The sequence below is a fragment of the Didymella exigua genome, assembly GCF_010094145.1.
Source record: "Didymella exigua CBS 183.55 unplaced genomic scaffold M421scaffold_39, whole genome shotgun sequence".
In the NCBI taxonomy this organism is placed as follows: domain Eukaryota; kingdom Fungi; phylum Ascomycota; class Dothideomycetes; order Pleosporales; family Didymellaceae; genus Didymella; species Didymella exigua.
Genome location: NW_022984813.1, coordinates 33,201 through 54,652, shown reverse-complemented (window position 1 = coordinate 54,652; position 21,452 = coordinate 33,201). Strand labels below are relative to the sequence as shown.

Sequence of the window (21,452 nt, the reverse complement as noted above, 5' to 3'; positions counted from 1 at the left end):
GTACATCTCTCTAATGCAGTGACTACTTTAACACAGTTTCTAATGCCTATAGTAAAGCTAGTCTTGTTAAAGTTGTAGGTATCTTTATCTAGGATACTGTACTTAGCCTTAACATTGTGTACAAGGTTAAACTAAGGCCTAATAACCTCTAGATTACTACACAAGACTCTCTAGCAATCCCTCTATTAAGTTATATGCAATTTAAGTCTAGGTTTGCGTTTAACAAAGTTTAAAGCCTATTATAGGCTAACAGGCTTTGCGCTGCGTGCAACGCGCAGTTAATTAGCTATATCTTTAACACAATAAAGTGTTAGGGCAAATCCTTAGGAATCTAGCTTCCTAATATACTGCACAAGCGTCCTCTCTTCTGTCTCTTATAGGTTTGCTAATTTAGGGTACGTATTGCATATTAACTATGTCCTAGCACATTAATAGTTAATTAACCTTTAGGATATGTTGTAGACAACAGCTGTATATTGCATACTTAATTTTTATAGCTCTTTAATTACTTAAAGGGCAAGCTTAATCCTCTCCTCTTTTAAAAGCAGTTCAAAATTAGGTTGTTGAGACATTGAGGTTTGAGGTGGAAGAGCCCCAATGGCTTGTTGGGGTGGCGCGCTCGCTTATCCGGCGCACTCGCTATGCACTCACGTTAGAGAGCTATTGCTATAACCTAAACTATCACCGAGTGTCCCACATCACCGAGTGTCCCAAAACTTGCCAAGCCCTCTACCTACTCTCTCTCTCTAACATGCCTCAACTACTAAACACGTTATTACTTAAACATAAAGGGAGGCTTTAGCTTGCTATTAAAGCCTTGAAATCTAGACAATTCTAAAGCCACTAGGCTGCTGCAGAGGCATTTAACATTAATTGCTGTACACTCTCTTGTTACGTCTAAGGACTCACATTTCGCGCAGAAGCTGCCCCTAACTACTAGAAGCTTACTGCGACTAAACAGCAGACAATTATCTAATACATACGTAACCTTAACTTGCGAGGATTTGCGCCCTAGCTGTGCAAGGTGGCAGATATAGCTGATAAACTGCTGGCTGTACGCAGTGGCAAGCCTATTAGCAAGTGCTGGGCTGATTGCTTTGTAACGCGCTTGCCTAAGCTTAAAATAGCCTTTAATTAAGCAAAGGATAGGCAGAGAATACTCTAGGAGGATCTAGAGATAATTAGCGCGTGGTTTAAGCTAGTAGAGGAGACTAAAGCTAAGTGTAGTGTCTATAATAACAACATGCACAACTTTAATAAGACTAGCTTCTAGATAGGTGTAATTAGCTCTATAAAGGTTGTCACAGGTGCAGAGAGACGTGCCCAACCTGCGCTTGTTTAGCCAGGCAATTGCAAGTAGGTTATAGTTATCTAGAGCATCTGCGCTGCTAGGTACGCGACCCTGCCCTTTATTATCTACAAGGGACGCGTCCACATCTCTGCCTAGTACAAGGAGGCTTTAATACTGCGTAATTAGAAGCTCTTAGTATCTTAGAACAGCTAGACAAACAACACGCTTAGTCTAGAGTAGTTAAAGCACTTTAACGCGCATACAAAGACGCGCTAGGTAGGGGGGTACTAGCTGCTTATTTTAGACAGCTATAAGAGCTACCTTAACTAGCATTTTAAGGACTACTGCCTTAAACACAAGATCCTACATCGGGAAAAGTTTTTCGAAATCTGGCCCAGACTGGCTGTTGCTGACAGTTGTGGCATGGTCGTGCAACAGCCGCTCAACGGCCCCAACAGCCCTAATTTGCGCCCAACAGCCCTAATTTCGCGCCAATGTTGCTAACAGCCAAAACGCTGAGTGCCTATATTCAATAAACTTGAAACGACGTTGCAACGTTGTTGCATGGCTACCCTCAGTTCTGCTAGCAGTGCTAGCACTAGCATTTAATATTCAAAAATTGCGAAATTTCACGTACAGATAGAGCAAATTTATAGCTTTAAAATAAGCAAAAAATTATTATTGTAGGCCTACTGCAACGCGAGTTATAGAGCGTTGAAGGTTTGTTTGTTAAAGGTTTGTGTTTTGAAGTTGCGACAGCACACCATAGCAGCTGCAGCTGCGCCAGCACACAATGTAGCAGCTGCAACAGCACACATCACAGCACCTGCTAACGAACACACACACACACACAAAACAGCAGCGCAATAGCAGCTCGCAGTGCAGGCAGGCCTAGGCGTAAAATTCTTAGTTTACCTACTATTCTTGAATAATATTCTTGTATTTTCTAATATTTAGGCTGCTAGAGCCCTAGTAAAGAATCTTAACTTAGTGTCTTAGCAAGTAACATTAAGCTTAAAACCTTCTAACCTAAACTATCACCGAGTGTCCCACATCACCAAGTGTCCCAAAATCTCTTGGCAGCCTCAACCTATGCTACAACTCCTTAATTTCATTGCTATTAAACAGGGAGCCTGCGTACGTTGTACTAGCATCTAATTCTAAGGACACCTCTGTATCCTTTTTGCACGTTCGCGCATTATGCCTAGTCCTACCATAGTTCCTATAGCGCTGAAGAGCTGGTTAGGCTAGTTCTTGACCACTACCACCACAAGCCTTCTTGGATCGCTGAGGCGCTATAGATGCCTCAGCAGCTACCTGCGCTGCAGCAGTCCCATACTCCATAGTACCACCCTGCTGAATCCGCTTGCGCTTACGCGATTTTCGCTTGGTCATCTCTACTAATTGCTCTTCAAGCTTATAGATCCGAGCACGTTAAAGCGCATTTTTATGCAGCATCAGCTCACCACCTTTTATAAGCTAGGAGAAACCAGCCTAAGCTGTAACAGGTAAGCAAGTAAAGGAATTGCGTACAAGCTTTAATTAAGATCTAAACTTATAGGTATTGCTTAGAGTCTTTGACTGCCATAGCGTCTCTAGGAGGAGGGGTTCTAGTGGGGTACGCAGCTGCACTTTAAGGCAATCTAATACAACCTGTGTGTTAATTAGGACTAGCCCTGCTGCCTTAAAAGCCTTTTAACAGTTCTGCTCTATAAACACATTAAAAAACGCGTCCTTAAAGGCAGGGAGGAAGCCTTCTTTGTTAATATAGAAGACGCGTTGGCGTGCCAAGTCTCTGACGCGCTGGGAGTACCTGCGCTTCAGTAGCGAGAAGCAGACCACATCAAGCGGCTGGAGGATGTGCGATAAATGGGGGGGCATACAGAGGGTTAGGATCTTGTGTTTAAGGCAGTAGTCCTTGAAATGCTGGTTAAGGTGGCTCTTATAGCTGTCTAAAATAAGCAGCTAGTACCCCCCTACCTAGCGCGTCTTTGTATGCGCGTTAAAGTGCTTTAACTACTCTAGACTAAGCGCGTTGTTTATCTAGCTGTTCTTAGAGACTAAGAGCTTCTAATTACGCAGTATTAAAGCCTCCTTGTACTAGGCAGAGATGTGGACGCGTCCCTTGTAGATAATAAAGGGCAGGGTCGTGTACCCAGCAGCGCAGATGCTCTAGATAACTGTAACCCACTTGTGATCGCCTGGCTGAACAAGCGCAGGTTGGGCGCGTCTCTCTGCACCTGTGATGACCTTTATAGAGCTAATTACACCTATCTAGAAGCTAGTCTTATTAAAGTTGTGTATGTTGTTATTATAGACGCTATACTTAGCTTTAGTCTCCTCTACTAGCTTAAACCACGCGCTAATTATCTCTAGATCCTCCTAGAGTATTCTCTGCCTATCCTTTGCTTAATTAAAGGCTATTTTAAGCTCAGGCGAGCGCGTTACAAAGCAATCAGCCCAGCACTTGCTAATAGGCTTGCCACCGCGTACAGCCAGCAGTTTATTAGCCATATCTGCCACCTTGCACAGCTGGGGCGCAAATCCTTGCAAGTTAAGGTTAAGTATGTATTGGATGATCGTCTGCTGTTCAGTCGCAGTAAGCTTCTAGCAGTTAGGGGCAGCTTCTGCGCGAAATGTGAGTCCTTAGACGCAATAAGAGAGTGTACAGCAATTAATGTTAAATGCCTCTGCAGCAGCCTGGTGGCTTTAGAATTGTCTAGATTTCAAGGCTTTAATAGCAAGCTAAAGCCTCCCTTCATGTTCAAGTAATAACGCGTTTGGTAGTTGAGGCATGTTAGAGAGAGAGAGTAGGTAGAGGGCTTGGCAAGTTTTGGGACACTCGGTGATGTGGGACACTCGGTGATAGTTTAGGTTACACTTAATAACTATTCTATTACTAGGCCTATAATGTTATTTAATAGCTAATTTTAAAGAGGAGACTTAGTAGTAACGTGTTTCACAAGCGAGCGCCGCACCCAACCAAGCGCCGCACTTTCAACAACAGAACGCCTGCGCAGCGCTATATCACAATACAACACAAATAAATAATTATTTACAGGCCTAGATAGTATTATTTAGAAGCTTTACTATTATCTATATCCTCTATTTCTACCTTACAAGTGTAGGAATTATATCTAATCTTACTATAATGCCTATAGTGTTGTCTAACACGCACCCTCTTTATAGGTGTCTTACCCTTACTATAACCCCTACCCTCCTTTTTAGTAATTAAGTTAGCTACTTTGCTAACTATAAGAGTCTCCTCTGCGCATATATATTATTACTTATAGGTCTTGTGCTTTGTAGACACTTCTATAGCGTCTTAAAGGTGGCCTATTTCCTCCTACATTAACACTATATTATAAGCTATCTACTAAGCACCCTTTACTAACTATTTAACCTACTTATCTAATAAACTTGCTAGAGACCCTTAATAGATTTAAATCTGCTTTTAAATTAGAGTTAACTACTCCTCTACTTTATAAGCAGTGTGTGGTGTCTTTAGCTCCTAGGCATTATTGCTAGGTTTTGGTGGCGTTGGCGTGCGCAGGCGCACATTAAGCTTTAATAACACCACCTCTAGGTTGTGTGGGACTAGCCTAGCACCTCTAAAGCCTGCGCGAATGTTCTCTCTAGTGAACGCCTTACTAAACACTAATTTAAAGGCTAACGTGGTTTATCACCAAGCCGCCAGGTATCACTAAACCACCACCCCTCACCAACTTTTTTAGAGTCACTAACTATTACACAACTATTACGCTTAACTATAATACTACACTAATACTTATAATTGCTATAATTACTCTTTAGAAGCAGCGCTATTATCTATATCTAATATTTCTGCACTGTAGGTGCGCAAATTGTAGCTAGTCTTGCCGCAATGTCTGCAGTGCCTCTCTTTGCGCACCTTCTTCCTAGACTATTTAGATGCCTTACTACCACTACTATCCTTCTTAGCTATTATATCCTGTACCTTACTAACTATGAGAGCCTCCTCTGTCTAGATATACTTTCTTTTACAACCACACTGCGCTGTTAGAGCCTTAATAGCCTTCTTTATGCTATCTATTTCCCTTCTCTGTAACACGTTGGCATAGTCTATCCACGCAACCCCTCTAGCAAGCAAGTTAAGTAATTTTATAATAGGAGACAGGGGCAAATCTCTATGCAATCACATATGCTTACAGATATACAATGTTTATAACTTAACCTCCTTTGCGCTAGTTAGTGTTTTAGATTCCTATAGGGTAGTCTCTAGTAGTGGTAGTGTTGGCGTGCGAAGGACCACATTAAGCTTTAATAGCACTCGCTCTAGGTTAAAAGGAACTAGTCCTACGCCTCTAAAGCCTCTGTAGATATTATCTTTTGTAATAGCCTTATAATAGGCTGTCTAGAAGCTAGTAAGGAAGAACTCTTTCTTAATTTATATCTTTAAGTATTGTAACTAGGTGTTAACCTTAATTAAGTACGCCCTCTTTAAGGGGCTAAAATAGGCTATATTAAGCAGCTGCAATAGGTGTAATAGGTGTAGAGGTATACATAAGGTAATAATCTTATATTCTGCATAGTATTCCTTAAACTCTATAGCGTTGTGGCTCTTGTAGCTATTAATAATAAGTAGATAGTAGGTGCTAATAGTACACTCTTTTATAGACGTGTTAAAGTGCTTTAACTACTCTAGACTAAGCTTGTTTATTATCTAGCTATTCTTGCTAGTTATAATTACCTAATTATAAGGTAGATTAGGGTACTAGGTTGTAATTAGGACCTTGCCTTAGAAGATAATAAAGGGTAGGATAGCCTAGCTAGCAGCACAGACACTAATAATAATTGTAACCTACTTCTAATTACTAGGCTAGATATTCTTAGGGTTAGATTGCTTCTCTTAGCCTGTAAACACTATCTTAGACCTAATTATGCCTATTATAAACCTAGTCTTATTAAAGTTATAGGTATCTCTATCTAGGATTCTATACTTCTCCTTTGTATTCCTAACTAGCTTAAACTAGGGTGTTATAACGCGTGTATCTTTATTTAGAGCTTATTAATAATTATACAGTTAGCTATATTAAAGCTTAATTTGTTAGGTACACGTGTTAAACCTGTTTACCTAGAGCTTACTAACAGGTCCTTCACTACGTGCAGCAAGCAGATTATTAGCTATATCTTGCACTATAGTCTTTGTTGTGCCTATTCCTTGCCTGTCTAGCTTAAGTATATAGTTAACTATTACCTCCTCTTCTACCTTTGTTAGCTTCTTTAAATTAGCCTTATAATTGCGTTGTGTAAGCCCTCCTGCGCGTTAGTCTCTTAATATTAATTAGGGAACACTAAAGGCCTTAGACGTGTGTTTTATACTGTTAGGCACAGTAGCTTTTGTAGCTTAGATAGTAAGGTATAGTGTACCTTTATTATAGGGTGATTGCGTGTTGTGTTATAATAGCATTGTAATAATTATTGTAACAGTCGCAAAATTGGCAAGGGGTGGCGGTTCGGTGATACCTGGCGGCTCGGTGATAAACCACGTTAGCAGGAAGGTTTCCTTGTTAATATAGTGGATGCGACTGCGTGCTAAGGCTAAAACCTTGTCGCCATACAGGCGCTTTAGTGGCGAGAAGCAGGCGACGTCAAGTGGCTGCAACAGGTGCGACAAGTGCGGGGGCATACAGAGAGTGATTATCTTCTTCTCTCTGCAGAGATCTTAGAAAGCCACTAAGCAGTAGCTCTTATAGCTGTCAATAATAAGTAGCTAGTAGACCCTAACTAGCTTCGCATGCGTATTAAAGTAGTAGAGCTAGGTAAGCGCTAGATTATTGTTAGTCTAGCTAGTAGGACTAATATTAATAACCTAGTCCTATAGGAGGTCCTTAGTAAACTAGTTAGAGAGAAGAACCTTACCTATAAGAATAAGGAATAGTAGGATAACCTTCCCTATTAACCTAACGCCTTGTACTAGGGTAACCTACTTACAATTGCTAGGTTAGATCTTCTTCTGCTTCCTAGGCTTCTCTAAGCCTGTTACTACTAGCTATAATAATATCTTGCCTATTAGGAAGCTAGACTTATTAAAGTTGTACATATCCTTGTCTATAATACTATACTTTGCCTTTATAGACTGAACAAGCGTGAACTAGGGCTAGATAACTGCTAGGTCCTTGCAGGCAGCCCGCTGGCAATTGTATGGGCGGGTCTACTGCTTCTAGAGCTCTGGTGTACGCTTTACTAAGTTGTTAACCCAGTTCTTGCTAACAGGCTTTGCGCCGCGCTCTCTTAGCAGTTTATCTGCTATATCTTGTACGTCTGCCTTTAAGGAGGGTAGGCCACACGCAGATTCCTTAAGTATATGTAGTATAAATGCCTCCTCTTCTAACTTTGTAAGGCGCTTTATATTTAGCTTATAGTTATGTTAAGAGTATGTTCTATTGTATTAGTGTTAGATTATTTATTTAGGCACTTTAAAGACTTTCTTAGTGCGTTAGATACTTTAAATTTAGTTTCTTAAGATATTAGATATAGCAAGCTGTACATCAGCTTCAGTATAGAGTGTAGGAGCTTGTTGTGGTTGAGACATTACGCGCTGTTGTTGCGCCGGCGTTCTGGCAGCGAGAGTGCGGCGCTCGGTTGGGTGCGGCGCTCGCTTGTGAAACACGTTATATTAATATAATAAAAGTATAGTTTATTAAGCAGAGCTACTATTGTAGCAGGATTAGGAGTTGTTGTGGCCATTGCAGCTGTTAAGACTGTTAGAGCTATTAGCTTAAAATTAGCTAGACATTGAATGCACATTGAATGACTGTTGTAGGCCTACAAGTCCTACTGTTGCCCACAGTATAATGCCATGATTTCCTAATTTCGACAATGGAAAAACTTTTCCCGATGTAACACTCTGTATGCCCCCCTATTTATCGCACATCCTCTAGCTGCTTGATGTGGTCTGCTTCTCACTGCTAAAGCGCAGGTACTCCTAGCGCGTTAGAGACTTAGCACGCTAACGCGTCTTCTATATTAACAAAGAAGGCTTCCTCCCTCCCTTTAAGGACGTGTTTTTTAACATGTTTATAGAGCAGAACTATTAAAAGGCTTTTAAGGCAGCAGGGCTAGTTGTATTAGATCGCCTTAAAGTGCAGCTGCGTACCCTGCTAGAACCCCTCCTCCTAGAGACGCTATAGCAGTTAAAGACTCTAAGCAATACCTATAACGTGTTTCACAAGCGAGCGCCGCACCCAACCGAGCGCCGCACTCTCGCTGCCAGAACGCCGGCGCAACAACAGCGCGTAATGTCTCAACCACAACAAGCTCCTACACTCTATACTGAAGCTGATGTACAGCTTGCTATATCTAATATCTTAAGAAACTAAATTTAAAGTATCTAACATGCTAAGAAAGTCTATAAAGTGCCTAAATAAATAATCTAATACTAATACAACAGAACACGCTCTTAACATAACTATAAGCTAAATATAAAGCGCCTTATAAAGCTAGAAGAGGAGGCAGTTATACTACGTATACTTAAGGAATCTGCGTGTGGCCTACCCTCCTCAAAGGCAGACGTACAAGATATAGCAGATAAACTGCTAAGAGAGCGCGGCGCAAAGCCTGTTAGCAAGAACTGGGTTAACAACTTAGTAAAGCGTACACCAGAGCTCTAGAAGCAGTAGACCCGCCCATACAATTGCCAGCGGGCTGCCTGCAAGGACCTAGCAGTTATCTAGCCCTAGTTCACGCTTGTTCAGTCTATAAAGGCAAAGTATAGTATTATAGACAAGGATATGTACAACTTTAATAAGTCTAGCTTCCTAATAGGCAAGATATTATTATAGCTAGTAGTAACAGGCTTAGAGAAGCCTAGGAAGTAGAAGAAGATCTAACCTAGTAATTATAAGTAGGTTACCCTAGTATAAGGTGTTAGGTTAACAGAGAAGGTTATCCTACTATTCCTTATCCTTGCAGGTAAGGTTATTATCTCTAACTAGTTTACTAAGGACCTCCTATAGGACTAGGTTATTAATATTAGTCCTACTAGCTAGACTAACAATAATCTAGCGCTTGCCTAGCTCTACTACTTTAATACGCATGCGAAGCTAGTTAGGGTCTACTAGCTACTTATTATTAACAGCTATAAGAGCTACTGCTTAGTGGCTTTCTAAGATCTCTGCAGAGAGAAGAAGATAATCACTCTCTGTATGCCCCTGCACTTATCACACCTGTTGCAGCCACTTAACGTTGCCTGCTTCTCGCCACTAAAGCGCCTGTATAGCAACAAGGTTTCGGCCTTTGCACGCAGTTGCATCTACTATATTAATAAGGAAACCTTCCTGCTAGCCTTTAAATTAGTGTTTAGTAAGGTGTTTACTAGAGAGAACGTTTGCGCAGGCTTTAGAGGTGCTAGGCAAGTCTAACACAACCTAGAGGTGGTGTTATTAAAGCTTAATGTGCGCCTACGCACGCCAACGCCACTAAAACCTAGCAACATTGCCTAGGAGCTAAAGACACCACGCACTGCTTACAAAGTAGAGGAGTAGTTAACTCTAATTTAAAAGCAGATTTAAATCTATTAGGGGTCTCTAGCAAGTTTATTAGATAAGTAGGTGAAATAGTTAGGAAAGGGTGCTTAGCAGATAGCTTATAATATAGTGTTAATGTAGGAGGAAATAGGCTAACTTTAAGACACTATAGAAGCATCTATAAAGTACAAGACCTATAAGCAATAATATATATATATAGAGGAGACCCTTATAGTTAGTAAAGTAGCTAACTTAATTACTAAAAAGGAGGGTAGGGGTTATAGTAAGGGTAAGACACCTATAAAGAGGGTGTGTGTTAGATAATACTATAGGCGTTGTAGTAAGATTAGACACAATTCCTACACTTATAAGGTAGAAATAGAGGATATAGATAATAGTAAAGCTTCTAAATAATACTATCTAGGCCTGTAAATAATTATTTATTTGTGTTGTGTTGTGATATAGCGCTGCGCAGGCGTTCTGTTGTTGAAAGTGCGGCGCTCGGTTGGGTGCGGCGCTCGCTTGTGAAACACGTTAAATTTAGATCTTAATTAAAGCTTGTACGCAATTCCTTTACTTGCTTGCCTGTTACAGCTTAGGCTAGTTTCTCCCAGCTTATAAAAGGTGGTGAGCTAATGCTGCATAAAAATGCGCTTCAACGTGCTTAGATCTATGAGCTTGAAGAGCAATTAGCAGAGATAACTAAGCAAAAATCGCGTAAGCGCAAGTGGATTCAGCAGGGTGGTACTATAGAGTATGGGACTGCTGCAGCGCAGGTAGCTGCTGAGGCATCTATAGCGCCTCAGCGATCTAAGAAGGCTTGTGGTAGTAGTGGTCAAGAACTAGCCTAACTAGCTCTTTAGCGCTGTGGGAACTGCAGTAGGACTAGGCATAATGCGCAAATGTGTAAAAAGGATATAGAGGTGTCCTTAGAATTAGATGCTAGTACAACATACGCAGGCTCCCTGTTTAATAGCAATAAAATTAAGGAGTTGTAGCATAGGTTGAGGCTGCCAAGAGATTTTGGGACACTCAGTGATGTAGGACACTCGGTGATAGTTTAGGTTGTTATTAAATCCTCTCTTAAATAAGCTTTAATCAAAACCTAAATTCTAGGGTGTTCTATAGGGTTTAAGAGTGCTACATACTCTTATCTATAGTAGATAGTAGTAGAATACATAGGTGCACTTTAAGCTTTAATATTACAGCCTCTAGATTAAAGGGGACTAAGCTAGCACCTCTAAATCCTCCCTAGATATTGCTCTTAGTAATAGAGGCATTAGAAGCTCCTTTAAAGCATAGTAAAAACTTAAGTTTTATAATACAAGTAATCTTATTACGCATTAGCAGCTTAGCTTAGTAACTATAGGCCTTCTTTATTAGGGCAAAACAACCTATGTTAAGTAGCTGCAATAGGTGCAATAAGTGTAGAGGTATACATAAGGTAACAATCTTGTGTTCTTTATAGTACTAGTAGAACTAAACTAAATTATGGCTCTTATACTTATAAATAGAGTAGCCTACTCTATAAGATACTAACGTATACAATTACGCATGCACCTACATAATCTTGCTTGCATATACAGTAATACTAAGCATAGATTATAAAGTAGACCTACCTAGAGGAGTCTAGAACGTTCTGCTTAGAAATACAGACAGAGGAGAGGAAGCATAAATACCTCTAGCTCTCCCCCCTCTATTTGCCCTGTACCTAGTCTAGGAATCTCTACCTATTATCTAATATAATAACTTGTCTATTATATAACATAACCCTACCTTACCTTTATTAGGCTATACGCTTCCTATTTAGACAAAGCTAGTCTAGATTTGTCGAGGTCCTTCTAGACTAGGAGGAAAGTAGTCTAGTCCTTCCCCTACTTTCTTTACAAAGATAGCTCTTATAGCTGTCTAAGATAAGCAACCTGTACACTCCTACCTAACATGTCTTTATATGCATGTTAAAGTGCTTTAACTAACGTGAGTGTATAGCGAGTCGGACAGCTAAGCGAGTCGGACACCCTAACAAGCTGTTAAGCCTACCAACCTTTAAACCACAATAGATTAACCACCCAACCTTGAATTGCTCCTAAAAGAAGATAGGGTTAAGCTTGCACTCTAAGCAACAAAGAATCCCCAAAATCTCAGCGTGCGACGCGCTGCTGACGTCTACAAAGTGCCAAAATCGACTCTCCAAGACCAACGCGCCGGGAAGCAGTCAACACGCGATACCCACCCCAAATCATCAGCTCTGACTAAGACAGAAGAGCAGACGCTTGCGCAGTATATTAGGAAGCTTGACGAGCAAGGGCATGCCCCAACGCTCTATTGGGTTGAAGCTATGGCTAACCAACTGCGCGCTGCACGTGACGCAGGACCTGTCGGTCCGCGATGGGCTTTAAACTTTGTTAAACGCGAACCTGGACTCCAATCACGTATGAGTTGACAGAGGGATCGCCAGAGAGTCCTTTGCAGCGACCAAGGGGTCATTAGACCCTGGTTTGACCTGGTACAGAACGTTAAGGCCAAGTACAGCATCTAGGACGAAGATACCTATAACTTTGACAAGACTGGCTTTACTATAGGCATTGGAAATCGCGTCAAAGTAGTCACTGCATCAGAGAGACGCACGGATCCCATTAGAGTCCAGCAGGGAGACCGTGAGTGGGTGACGTTAATTGCTGCAATCAACGCGATGGGCTGGGCAATTGCGCCCTACCTTATCTTCAAAGCAAAGAACCACAACGCGTCTTGGTACCCTGATTTAAAGCCCTAATGGCGCATTAGGGTTAGTAACAACAGCTGGACTACGAACGACATTAGTGTAGCCTGGCTAAGGCACTTTGTTAAGCAGATTCAGGGCTGGAGGGTGGGTAGCCACGTGCTGCTGATAATTGACGGCCATGAGAGCCACAAGTCGCTTGCCTTCCAGAATCTCTGCGAGGAGAATAAGATAATTACCCTGTGTATGCCTCTGCACTTATCTCACATCCTACAGCCACTTGATGTGGGTTGTTTTGCCCCCTTAAAGCGGGCGTACAGCAAAGAGATTAGAGTCTTAGCACTAGACCATATTGGCTAGATTGACAAGAAAGCCTTTCTCACAACCTTTGCAAAGGTGTTTGACAAGGCGTTTTTAAAGGCAAATATCCTGTTAAGCTTTAGAGCAACTGGCTTAGTGCCTAGTAACCTATTAGTAGTACTATTAAAGCTTAATGTTAAGGTTTGCACACCAACGCCGCCTCTCTTAGGGGAGCCCCAATAGAACCCTAAGACACCTACCAACGCTAGTAAGATAGAGGCTTAATTAACGCTGCTTCGCGATTGTATTTAAAAGCACTAAGGATTGTTACTAACTCCAATGGTTGAGATCGTTGATCAGCTGCAGAGAGGCACGGCAATGCTGCTGCATGGGCAGACGTTATTGGCAGCCCGAGTGCTGCAGCTTGAAGCGTCAAATAAAGCAGCCTCTGAGCGCAAATCACGGAAAAGAAAGCGTATTCAGAAGGGCAGAGATCTGTTAAAGGAAGAGGCAGAGGACTTAATAGCCCAACACGACGTTGAGGCGCAGGTTAAAGGGGAGAGTTGTGAGGGTAGAGTTCGAACAGGTGCAAGCAAGAGGGGTAAAGGGCACTGTAGGCGCTGTAGAGAGACTGGGCACAATTTGCGCACGTGTAAGAAAGACATAGTAGACGTTAGCAATTAATATTATCTACTATAGATTGCACTGCTGCGTTGTGGTGTTAAGCAATTGCAGATAGTAGGCCTAATAGCTTGTTAGGGTGTCCGACTCGCTTAGCTGTCCGACTCGCTATACACTCACGTTACTTAAGGCTAAGCATGTTATTTGTCTAGCTATTCTTAGAGACTAAGAGCTTCTAATTGTAGGGTATATCTGTCTCCTTATACTAGGCAGAGATATAGACACGTCCTTTGTAGATAATAAAAGGTGGGGTTGTATACCTAGTAGTGTAGATGCTCTAGATAACAGTAACCTACTCGCAATTGCCTAGCTAAACAAGCTCTAGCTAAACACGTCTCTCTAAGCCTATTTACAACCTTTAAAGACAAAGCAACACCTATCTAGAACCTAGTTTTATTAAAGTTATATAACGTGCTTCACAAGCGAGCGGCGCACCCAAGCGAGCGGCGCACTCTCCCCACCAAAACGCTTGCGCAGCGACAACACGTAATGCCTCAACAACACCAAACCCAGAGACTCTATACTGAAGCTGACGTACAGCTTGCTAACTTAGATCTTTAAAAAGAGCAGATTAAGAGTATACAGCTTGCTAAGAAAGTCTATAAGGTCCCTTAAACTACAATATAATAATAACACAATAGAACACACTCTTAATATAATTATAAGATAAAATTAAAACACCTTACAAAGCTAGAAGAGGAGGCAATTATACAGTGTATACTTAAAGAGAGTTTATGTAGAATACTGCCCTTAAAGGTGCACGTATAAGATATAGCTAATAGACTGCTAAGAGAGCGTGGTAGGAAGCCTACAGGCAAGAACTAGGTTAATAACTTCATTAAGCGTACACTAGAGCTGCGAACGCGATAGAGCCGTCTGTATGATCGCCAGCGAGCTGCCTGCAAGGACCTAGCGATTATCTGGCCATAGTTCAGCCTAGTTTAATTAACAAAGGCAAAGTATAGTATTATAGATAAGGACACCTAGAACTTTAATAAGTCTAGCTTTATAATAGGCAAGATATCCTCTTAGCTTATTATTATAGGCTTAGAGAAACCTAGGAGATAGAAGAAACTATAACCTAGCAATTATAAGTAGGTTACCCTAGTATAAGGTGTTACTATAACAGGGTATATAATCCTACCCTTCCTTATCTTTACAGGCAAGGTCCTTATCTCCTCCTAGTTTACTAGTCTACCTTATAACTAGGTTATTATAGTCTCTCCTACTAGCTAGACTAATAACAACATCATGCTGGCATAGCTTAAGCATTTTAACATCTATACAAAGGCGTCCCCTGCTATAGTGTATAGGCTGCTTATTATTAACAGTTATAAGAGCTACTGCTTAATAGAATTCCAGGACTACTGCAAGGAGAACAAGATTATCACTCTCTGCATGCCACCACACTCATCACACATCCTGCAGCCTCTTGACGTTGCCCCCTACTCGCTGTTAAAGCGCTACTACAGTAACAGGATCTTGCTCTTAGCACGCAGCCGCATCTACTATATTAACAAAGAAACCTTCCTCCTAGCCTTTAAAGTAGCTTTTAAGAAGATGTTTACACTAGAGAATATTTGCGCAGGGTTTTAAGGCGCTAGACTAGTCCTACATAACCCTAAGGTTGTGTTATTAAAGCTTGATGTACAGCTGCGCACGCCAACGCCACCTGCACCAGGCACGGTTGCCTAGGAGGCGCAAACACCGCGCAACGCCTGCAAGATAGAGGCGCAATCCACACTAATTTAAAATCGCATACAAAACTATTAGGAGTCTCTAGCAAGTTTATTAGATAAGCAGGTTAAGTAGCTAAGTAAAGGCACTTAGCAGATAGCTTATAATATAGTGTTAGTATAGGAGGAAATAGGCTACCTTTAAGACACTGTTAATACACTTATAAAGCACAAGACCTATAAGAGGCAGTATATACGCGTAGAGGAGACCCTAATAGTTAGTAAGGTATCTAACTTAATTACTAAAAAGGAGGGTAGTAGTTGTAAGGATAGCAAGACGCCTGCAAAGAGGGTGCGCGCAGAGAGGCGCTGCAGCTGTTGCAGCAAGATTAGGCATAACTCCTGCACCTGCAAGGTAGAAATAGAGGATGTAGATAATAGCAATGCTTATAAATAATATTATCCTGTTACGTATATTATAGGAATTTGTGATGGTGTTGCACTACGTCGTGGTGCGTGCGCTGCGCTGGAGAAAGTGCGCCGCTCGCTTGGGTGCGCCGCTCGCTTGTGAAGCACGTTATATTATTATTATAAATACTATACTTAACTTAAGTATCCTCTACTAGCTTAAACTATATACTAATTATCTTAGGATCTTCCTATAGTATCCTCTATGTATCCTTAGCTTAATTAAAGGCTATTTTAAGCTTGTCTAAACGTGTTATAAGCCTGCTAGCCTATAGTTTACTAACAGGCTCTTTACTACGCACACTAAGTATCTTATTAGCTATATCTACTACCTTATATAGCTAGGGCGTAAATCCTTGCAAATTAAGGTTAAGTATATACTAGACAATTGTCTGCTCCTCTAGTATAGTAAGTTTCTAGTAATTAGTGTGTATATCTAGTTAAAACATAATATTGCAAAGGTGATTAGAGACCTGCTAATAAGGTACGTTCAACGCTCTAGCAGTGCTGCAGATACTACAAAATTAGCTAACATAGAAGGCCTAGATAGTAAGGATAACTCTGCCTTCTCTAGTAGTATTCTAAAGTTGTTGTTATTAAGGCATGTTATATTAGGGTAAAAGGTAGTTGTGCTAAGAGAAAGTGGCTAGTTCAGTGATATGGCCAGCTTGGTGATAATCTACGTTATAACTTTAATAAAACTAACAAGTTGTCTTCTAAGTGTACTTTGAGGAGCGTTGTAGAGTGCTGCAGCGCATTGCTGGATAAGATTTGCGTTAGTGGCTGCTAGTGTTGAACGTTCGAACCTCTGTATACAAAGACACGATCAGACGGAGAATTTCTCGCAATAATATTCCGCAGGTGCAGGTGCCCCACTGTAGACATTGACGCCTTGAAAGTAAAGGGACCCCTTTTTCAGTGATTGATTTGTCTGTCTGGTCACTTTGAAGCGACGCTAGTCAAGGGCAGCGTTCCAGTCGGGACCATTGGCAAATCGAGGGTCTGGCGCGTGTTGTAGCTGAAATGAGGACTCAATCATCATCAAGAATGGTGTTGACAGTGACACAGAAACAGACTACAAGATGGGGCGCTGTGCACGTGCCATGGTGCGAGTAGATGTTGCAGTGCAAGCAGTCTGAACAGCTGAGCGTGCTTCATCATGGTGTAGCGACATTGTGCTGTGGGCTTTTGAGCTGGACACTGGTCTTGTGCTGTTGTGGAAGCAAGACAAGCAAGACAAGCTTGTACAGCTTTTGATGCAGGATCATTTCAACCAGGCTGACCCGTATTCACCTCAGACATTCCAGCTAGCCGGGTCAACGTTTTCCCAAGAACCCCGCCCCAATACCGATTATCTTCCTCGTCCATTCCGTAAGCCAGAACATTTCTATACAGTCTGAGCAGTCGAAAGATTCCGCGCACAGAATCCGTACTAAGTCGTTCAAATCGATCAAGGTCTGGTCCAAGCACGTGGACACCGCTTCTTCCCGAAACGAGATTGTTGCGGGGATAACAATAGTAAACATGGTGTTCGTGTCCAACAATAGTGAACATGGGTTCGACCATTGCTGCGTTCTCGATGGAAAGCTGAGCCAAGCTTGCAAGTTCCTGCTTCTTGCGGATAGACGCAGCTGACCATATGCTGATCTGCAATTCGGCCTCGGTTTGATCGCCGGAAGCAGGCTTTATTTCGAAGCCAGAGAAAAGGGCAGTCCGCTTGGTGAACGCGTCCATGGTATGCCCAACATCTCCCATATTTGCTTCTTCAAGCCGTTTATAGAGTGCCGAGGTAGCTGGGTGACGATGCGAGTATGAGAGGACGTAATCGGTCTTGCGGTCGATAGTTTTGCGCCGGGCATCGGTGGGGCCACGAGCGGTGACGGTCGACAGGTAACGGGGGTCGATCGACTGCGATTGCCTGTGGCGTCTTAGTGGTCTTGGTCTTGGTCTCGGGTGGGGTAGAGTGGAAGTTGTCTACTCACACGCTTTGAAGCCACCATCGGTCCTTGCCGTACAGCTCTATGGCCAGATTGAGCAACGGCCGGAATACATCATCGCACCAGGCATTCTCATCTCGACCACCGTCTTTGCAGTCGCGTGCATTAAGAAATATTGTCTTCACTTTCCTCCATATTGCAGACAGTTCGTCGGCAGAGCGCGAATCGACAGGAGCGAAGTCTGCAGGCTTGGTGGTCTGGTGGCCCACATCGGAGTCGTCCTTGATAGTATGCTACATGACCATCAACTAAGCCCGGGAAGCAGGGGACTTGACCATGTGCACCGTACCTTCAGGCCCTGGGGAATGAAGTGCAAGTCGACGCCCGCAGCGAGATAGTCGCCGAGTTGGTCAACATGTTGAGGCGGGGGTTCTTGCAGGCCGTTGAGGCTCTCAGCCAGCACTGGCGGCGACGCGCTCTTCAGTACGAGGGGCGATTCGCGTGTCGGACTACGGGCACGCGAGAGGCTGGAGGAAGCGCGACTAGCCGGTGGTGGAAATGTGTTGCTGTCCCTGAGAGGCAGCAAACTCTCGCTTCCCAGTTGCGACGCGCTTTGTGCAGGCTCAATGTCCTCGACATCGTCGACTCTGCGCCGCTTGGGGCTTTCGCCTCGATGAGACTGGGGGCCAGATGCATTCGCAGGAAGGGACATGGCGCGCTTACGCTTGAGTGTGTGAGTGTGCGGCACAACCACGTGTTCTGGCGGAGGAGTCGGGGGACAGTGAGCCTCATCTGTAGATTTGAGCCAGATTTCCACAATCTTGGTGCTCGACATGTCGCGAGTGTCAAGACATGGTTGCGTTGCTGGCGGGTGTTGTGTGGTTTGGTGCTTTGTTTTGGTTGGCAGCGCGTACCGTGTCCGTGCACCGAACGCCCGGAGTCACCGAACGCCCGGCGCGTAACATCTACACCAGATTTCAACGCGTAATAACTTAACACCATGCCAGGACTAAGCAATGCCCTTAAAGAGAAAGTTGCAATGCAACTAGAAGAAGAAGTTGTCTAACGTACCTCACGGGCAAGCGGCGCACTTTTGCCAAGACCCCACCAAAACTCACCCTATTATGGCCTAAAACACCACAAACTAGCACTGCATAAGGCAAAACAAGCTGTAATATTATTTAGAGACCTCTTCTGCTTTATTCTTACATGTTTGCGCGTTGTGCTTACCCTCTCTGCACCATCTACAGCGTTGTTAGGATAATTCACCTCCTTTAGCGCGCACCTGCCTCTTACCCTTCTTTCCATCACTACGCGCGCTAAACTCCTTCAGAGCAGTCAACCGCTAGCCTTCTTTAACTGTAAGGCTTCCCCCTGCTTGGACACGCGTTCTTTTGCGCAATTTACGTTCTGTAGCAGCTGCTAGAGCTGCGTGAAGCTCAGCGTTCTCTTATTATGCTAAAACCAGCTTGTGCAATAGAATTGCTCCTCCCTTTGCGTAGTGCTCAAGCGCGCTTAGCACAGAATTTAGTAAGCTGCCCTGCTGCTTCTTAACGTACTCTATCACCGAGCTGGTTATATCAATGAACCAGTCAAAATCTGCAAAGACCAACACAACTCCACACTTCACAGTAACGTAGATTATCACCAAGCCAGCCATATCACTAAACTAGCCGTTTTCTCTTAGCACAACTAATACAAGTTACTATAACTACAACTACTTACTATTAAATAGTAACCTAGCATACTATGTGCTTATATTAGATTTAGAAGATATTCCTATACCCTCCTAGCACGTTTATATGTTATATCTAGTCTTGCTATAGTTCCTACAGCACTAAATAGTTAACTAAGCTCCTAGTTAACTACCTCTACCCTAAGTCTTCTTAGACAGCTAAGCTGCTACAGACACCTTAGTAGCTACCTACAATGCTGTTAGGCCATACTTAAGTATGCTACTATGCTAAATCTGCTTTCTCTTACGCAATTTTCTCTTAGTTATTACTACTAATTGCTCTGTAAGCTCTTGCACGCAGGCCTTAATAAGGACATTTTTGTGCAGCATCTCTTTAGCCCCTTTTATAAGCTTTAAGAACTCTTCTTAACGTACCTCACGGGCGAGTGGCCGGCCCGGGCGAGTGACCGGATTTTGCCAAGACCACACCAAACTTCAACTTCTCTTGCATATTACAGCAAGTTACTGCAAGTTACTATAACTTACAGTATACAGCACTAATCTATAGTATCTTGCGCATCTTTTATGCACGTTCGCGTGTTATACCCTGCCTTACTACACCTACTACAGCGTTGTAAAGACTAAGTGCCTAGTTTAACACACCTCTTCTTGCTTGCCTTCTTCCTATTACTACAGGCTTTAAACTCCTTTAGGGTAGTTAAGCACACTCCTTTACTAACAGTAAGAGTCCCCCCCCCTCTAGATCTGCTTCCTCTTGTGTGATTTATGGCGTGTGGCGGCCTCATTGGCAGCTTGAAGCTCTGCGACCTGGTTAGGGTTAATACCCTAGATAATGCTGGTCTACTCTTAGTCGCCCTGCTGTACTGTATTTAGTCTTCTACAACACTCTTAGCCTGTAACAATAGCTCCTGTTAATATAATACTTATTATAAACCTAGACTTGTTAAAATTATAGGTGTCTTTGTCTAGGATACTATACTTAGCTTTAGTATTCTCTACTAGGCAGAACTAGCCCTAGATCACCTTAGGATCCTCGCAGAGGGCTGTCTTGTAGTTGTACTTTTAATTAAACTTGACTGTAAGCTCTAGGCGACGCTTAATAAACGTGCTAGCCTAGTTCTTGCTAACAGGTGTAACGGTCTAGACTCTTAAGCTAAAGAAGAGCTAGAGCTAGCCGGTTACATTAGCTTAGCCGGCTTGGCTTAAGCTAGATATATATTATCTACGCAGTTAACTAGATGTCTAGTTAACTTGTGCATGCTTTTTAGCAAAAGTTGTTAGGAAGTAGATATCCTTTATTGGCCTTTGGCCAGACTACTACAACAGGAGGCTAGTGGCGCTTAGTAAGTAGAGAGTTAGCTATATCCTCTACATTAGTAAGCTAGGGTGGGTATCCTTGCTTGTCTAGCTTCAGAACATGCTGCACAATCACCTCCTCTTTAGTGCTTGTTAGCTTTACTAAGTTAACCTTAACGTACTCCACAAGCATGCCGGTCACCCAAGTGTACCGGTCACTTTTGCCAAGACCACACCAAACTTCACTCTACTAACAATGCCTTAACGCAGCAACATGAAAAAGCTCTCTAATGAAGCAGACATACAGCTTGCTCTCCAGGCTATCTAACAAGACGCGACGCTCTCTCAGCGACGCGCTGCAGCAATCTACAACGTCTCTTAAAGCACGCTTAGTGACCGACTTGCTGGAGCCACCCCACGCTGCGACTACACACCTAATACTATAAATCTTACAAAGAACAAAGAGGAGGTAATTGTCCAGCACGTGTTGAGGCTAGACAAGCGAGGATACTCGCCCCAGCTTGCTGATGTAGAGGATATGGCCAATTCTCTGCTTGCTGAGCGCCACCAGCCCTACGTTAGCAAGAACTAGGCTACCAACTTTGTTAAACATCAGCTAGAGCTTAAAGTTAAATTTAATTATAAGTACAACTATAAGAGAGCTCTATGTAAGGATCCTAAGGTAATTAGGGACTAGTTCTAACTAGTAGAGAATACTAAAGCTAAGTATAGTATACAAGATAAAGACACCTACAACTTTAACAAATCTAGCTTTATAATAGGCATTATATTAACAAGAGCTGTTGTTATAGGCTCTAAGCATTAAGGGAGACTAAAGACAGTGTAGCAGGGCGACTAAGAGTAGACCAGCATTATCTAAG

General features: G+C 42.6%; 4 protein-coding genes across 4 annotated transcripts in view; 1 reads left to right on the top strand and 3 right to left on the bottom strand.

Annotated features, from left to right (window-relative positions):
- The window catches only part of M421DRAFT_72645 (uncharacterized protein), a gene marked incomplete at both ends in the record, with an annotated part of 5,644 nt that extends 2,388 nt beyond the window's left edge, over positions 1 to 3,256 (bottom strand). The window contains one exon of the mRNA XM_033596896.1: positions 3,011 to 3,256. Within this exon, the coding sequence (XP_033444592.1) occupies positions 3,011 to 3,256 (246 nt within the window). The remainder of the gene's footprint in view (positions 1 to 3,010) is intronic.
- A 9,315-nt stretch (positions 3,257 to 12,571) lies between these two features.
- M421DRAFT_402482 (CENP-B protein) lies at positions 12,572 to 15,209 on the top strand (the record flags this gene model as incomplete). Its single annotated transcript, XM_033590238.1, has 2 exons — positions 12,572 to 12,711; positions 14,839 to 15,209. Coding segments are annotated over 2 exons (396 nt in total), but the record flags the coding sequence as incomplete, so codon positions are not given.
- Positions 15,210 to 16,911: 1,702 nt separating this feature from the next.
- On the bottom strand, positions 16,912 to 17,559 carry M421DRAFT_72698 (uncharacterized protein; the record flags this gene model as incomplete). Its single annotated transcript, XM_033596906.1, has 1 exon — positions 16,912 to 17,559. A coding segment is annotated over one exon (648 nt), but the record flags the coding sequence as incomplete, so codon positions are not given.
- Positions 17,509 to 18,717, bottom strand: M421DRAFT_280261 (uncharacterized protein). The gene is made up of 2 exons (XM_033588913.1): positions 18,303 to 18,717; positions 17,509 to 17,872 (listed from the first exon to the last, which is right to left on the bottom strand). Exons 1-2 carry the CDS (start codon positions 18,579 to 18,581, stop codon positions 17,621 to 17,623), a joined length of 531 nt encoding a protein of 176 aa, XP_033444589.1. The 5' UTR covers positions 18,582 to 18,717; the 3' UTR covers positions 17,509 to 17,620.
- Positions 18,718 to 21,452: the final 2,735 nt, after the last annotated feature.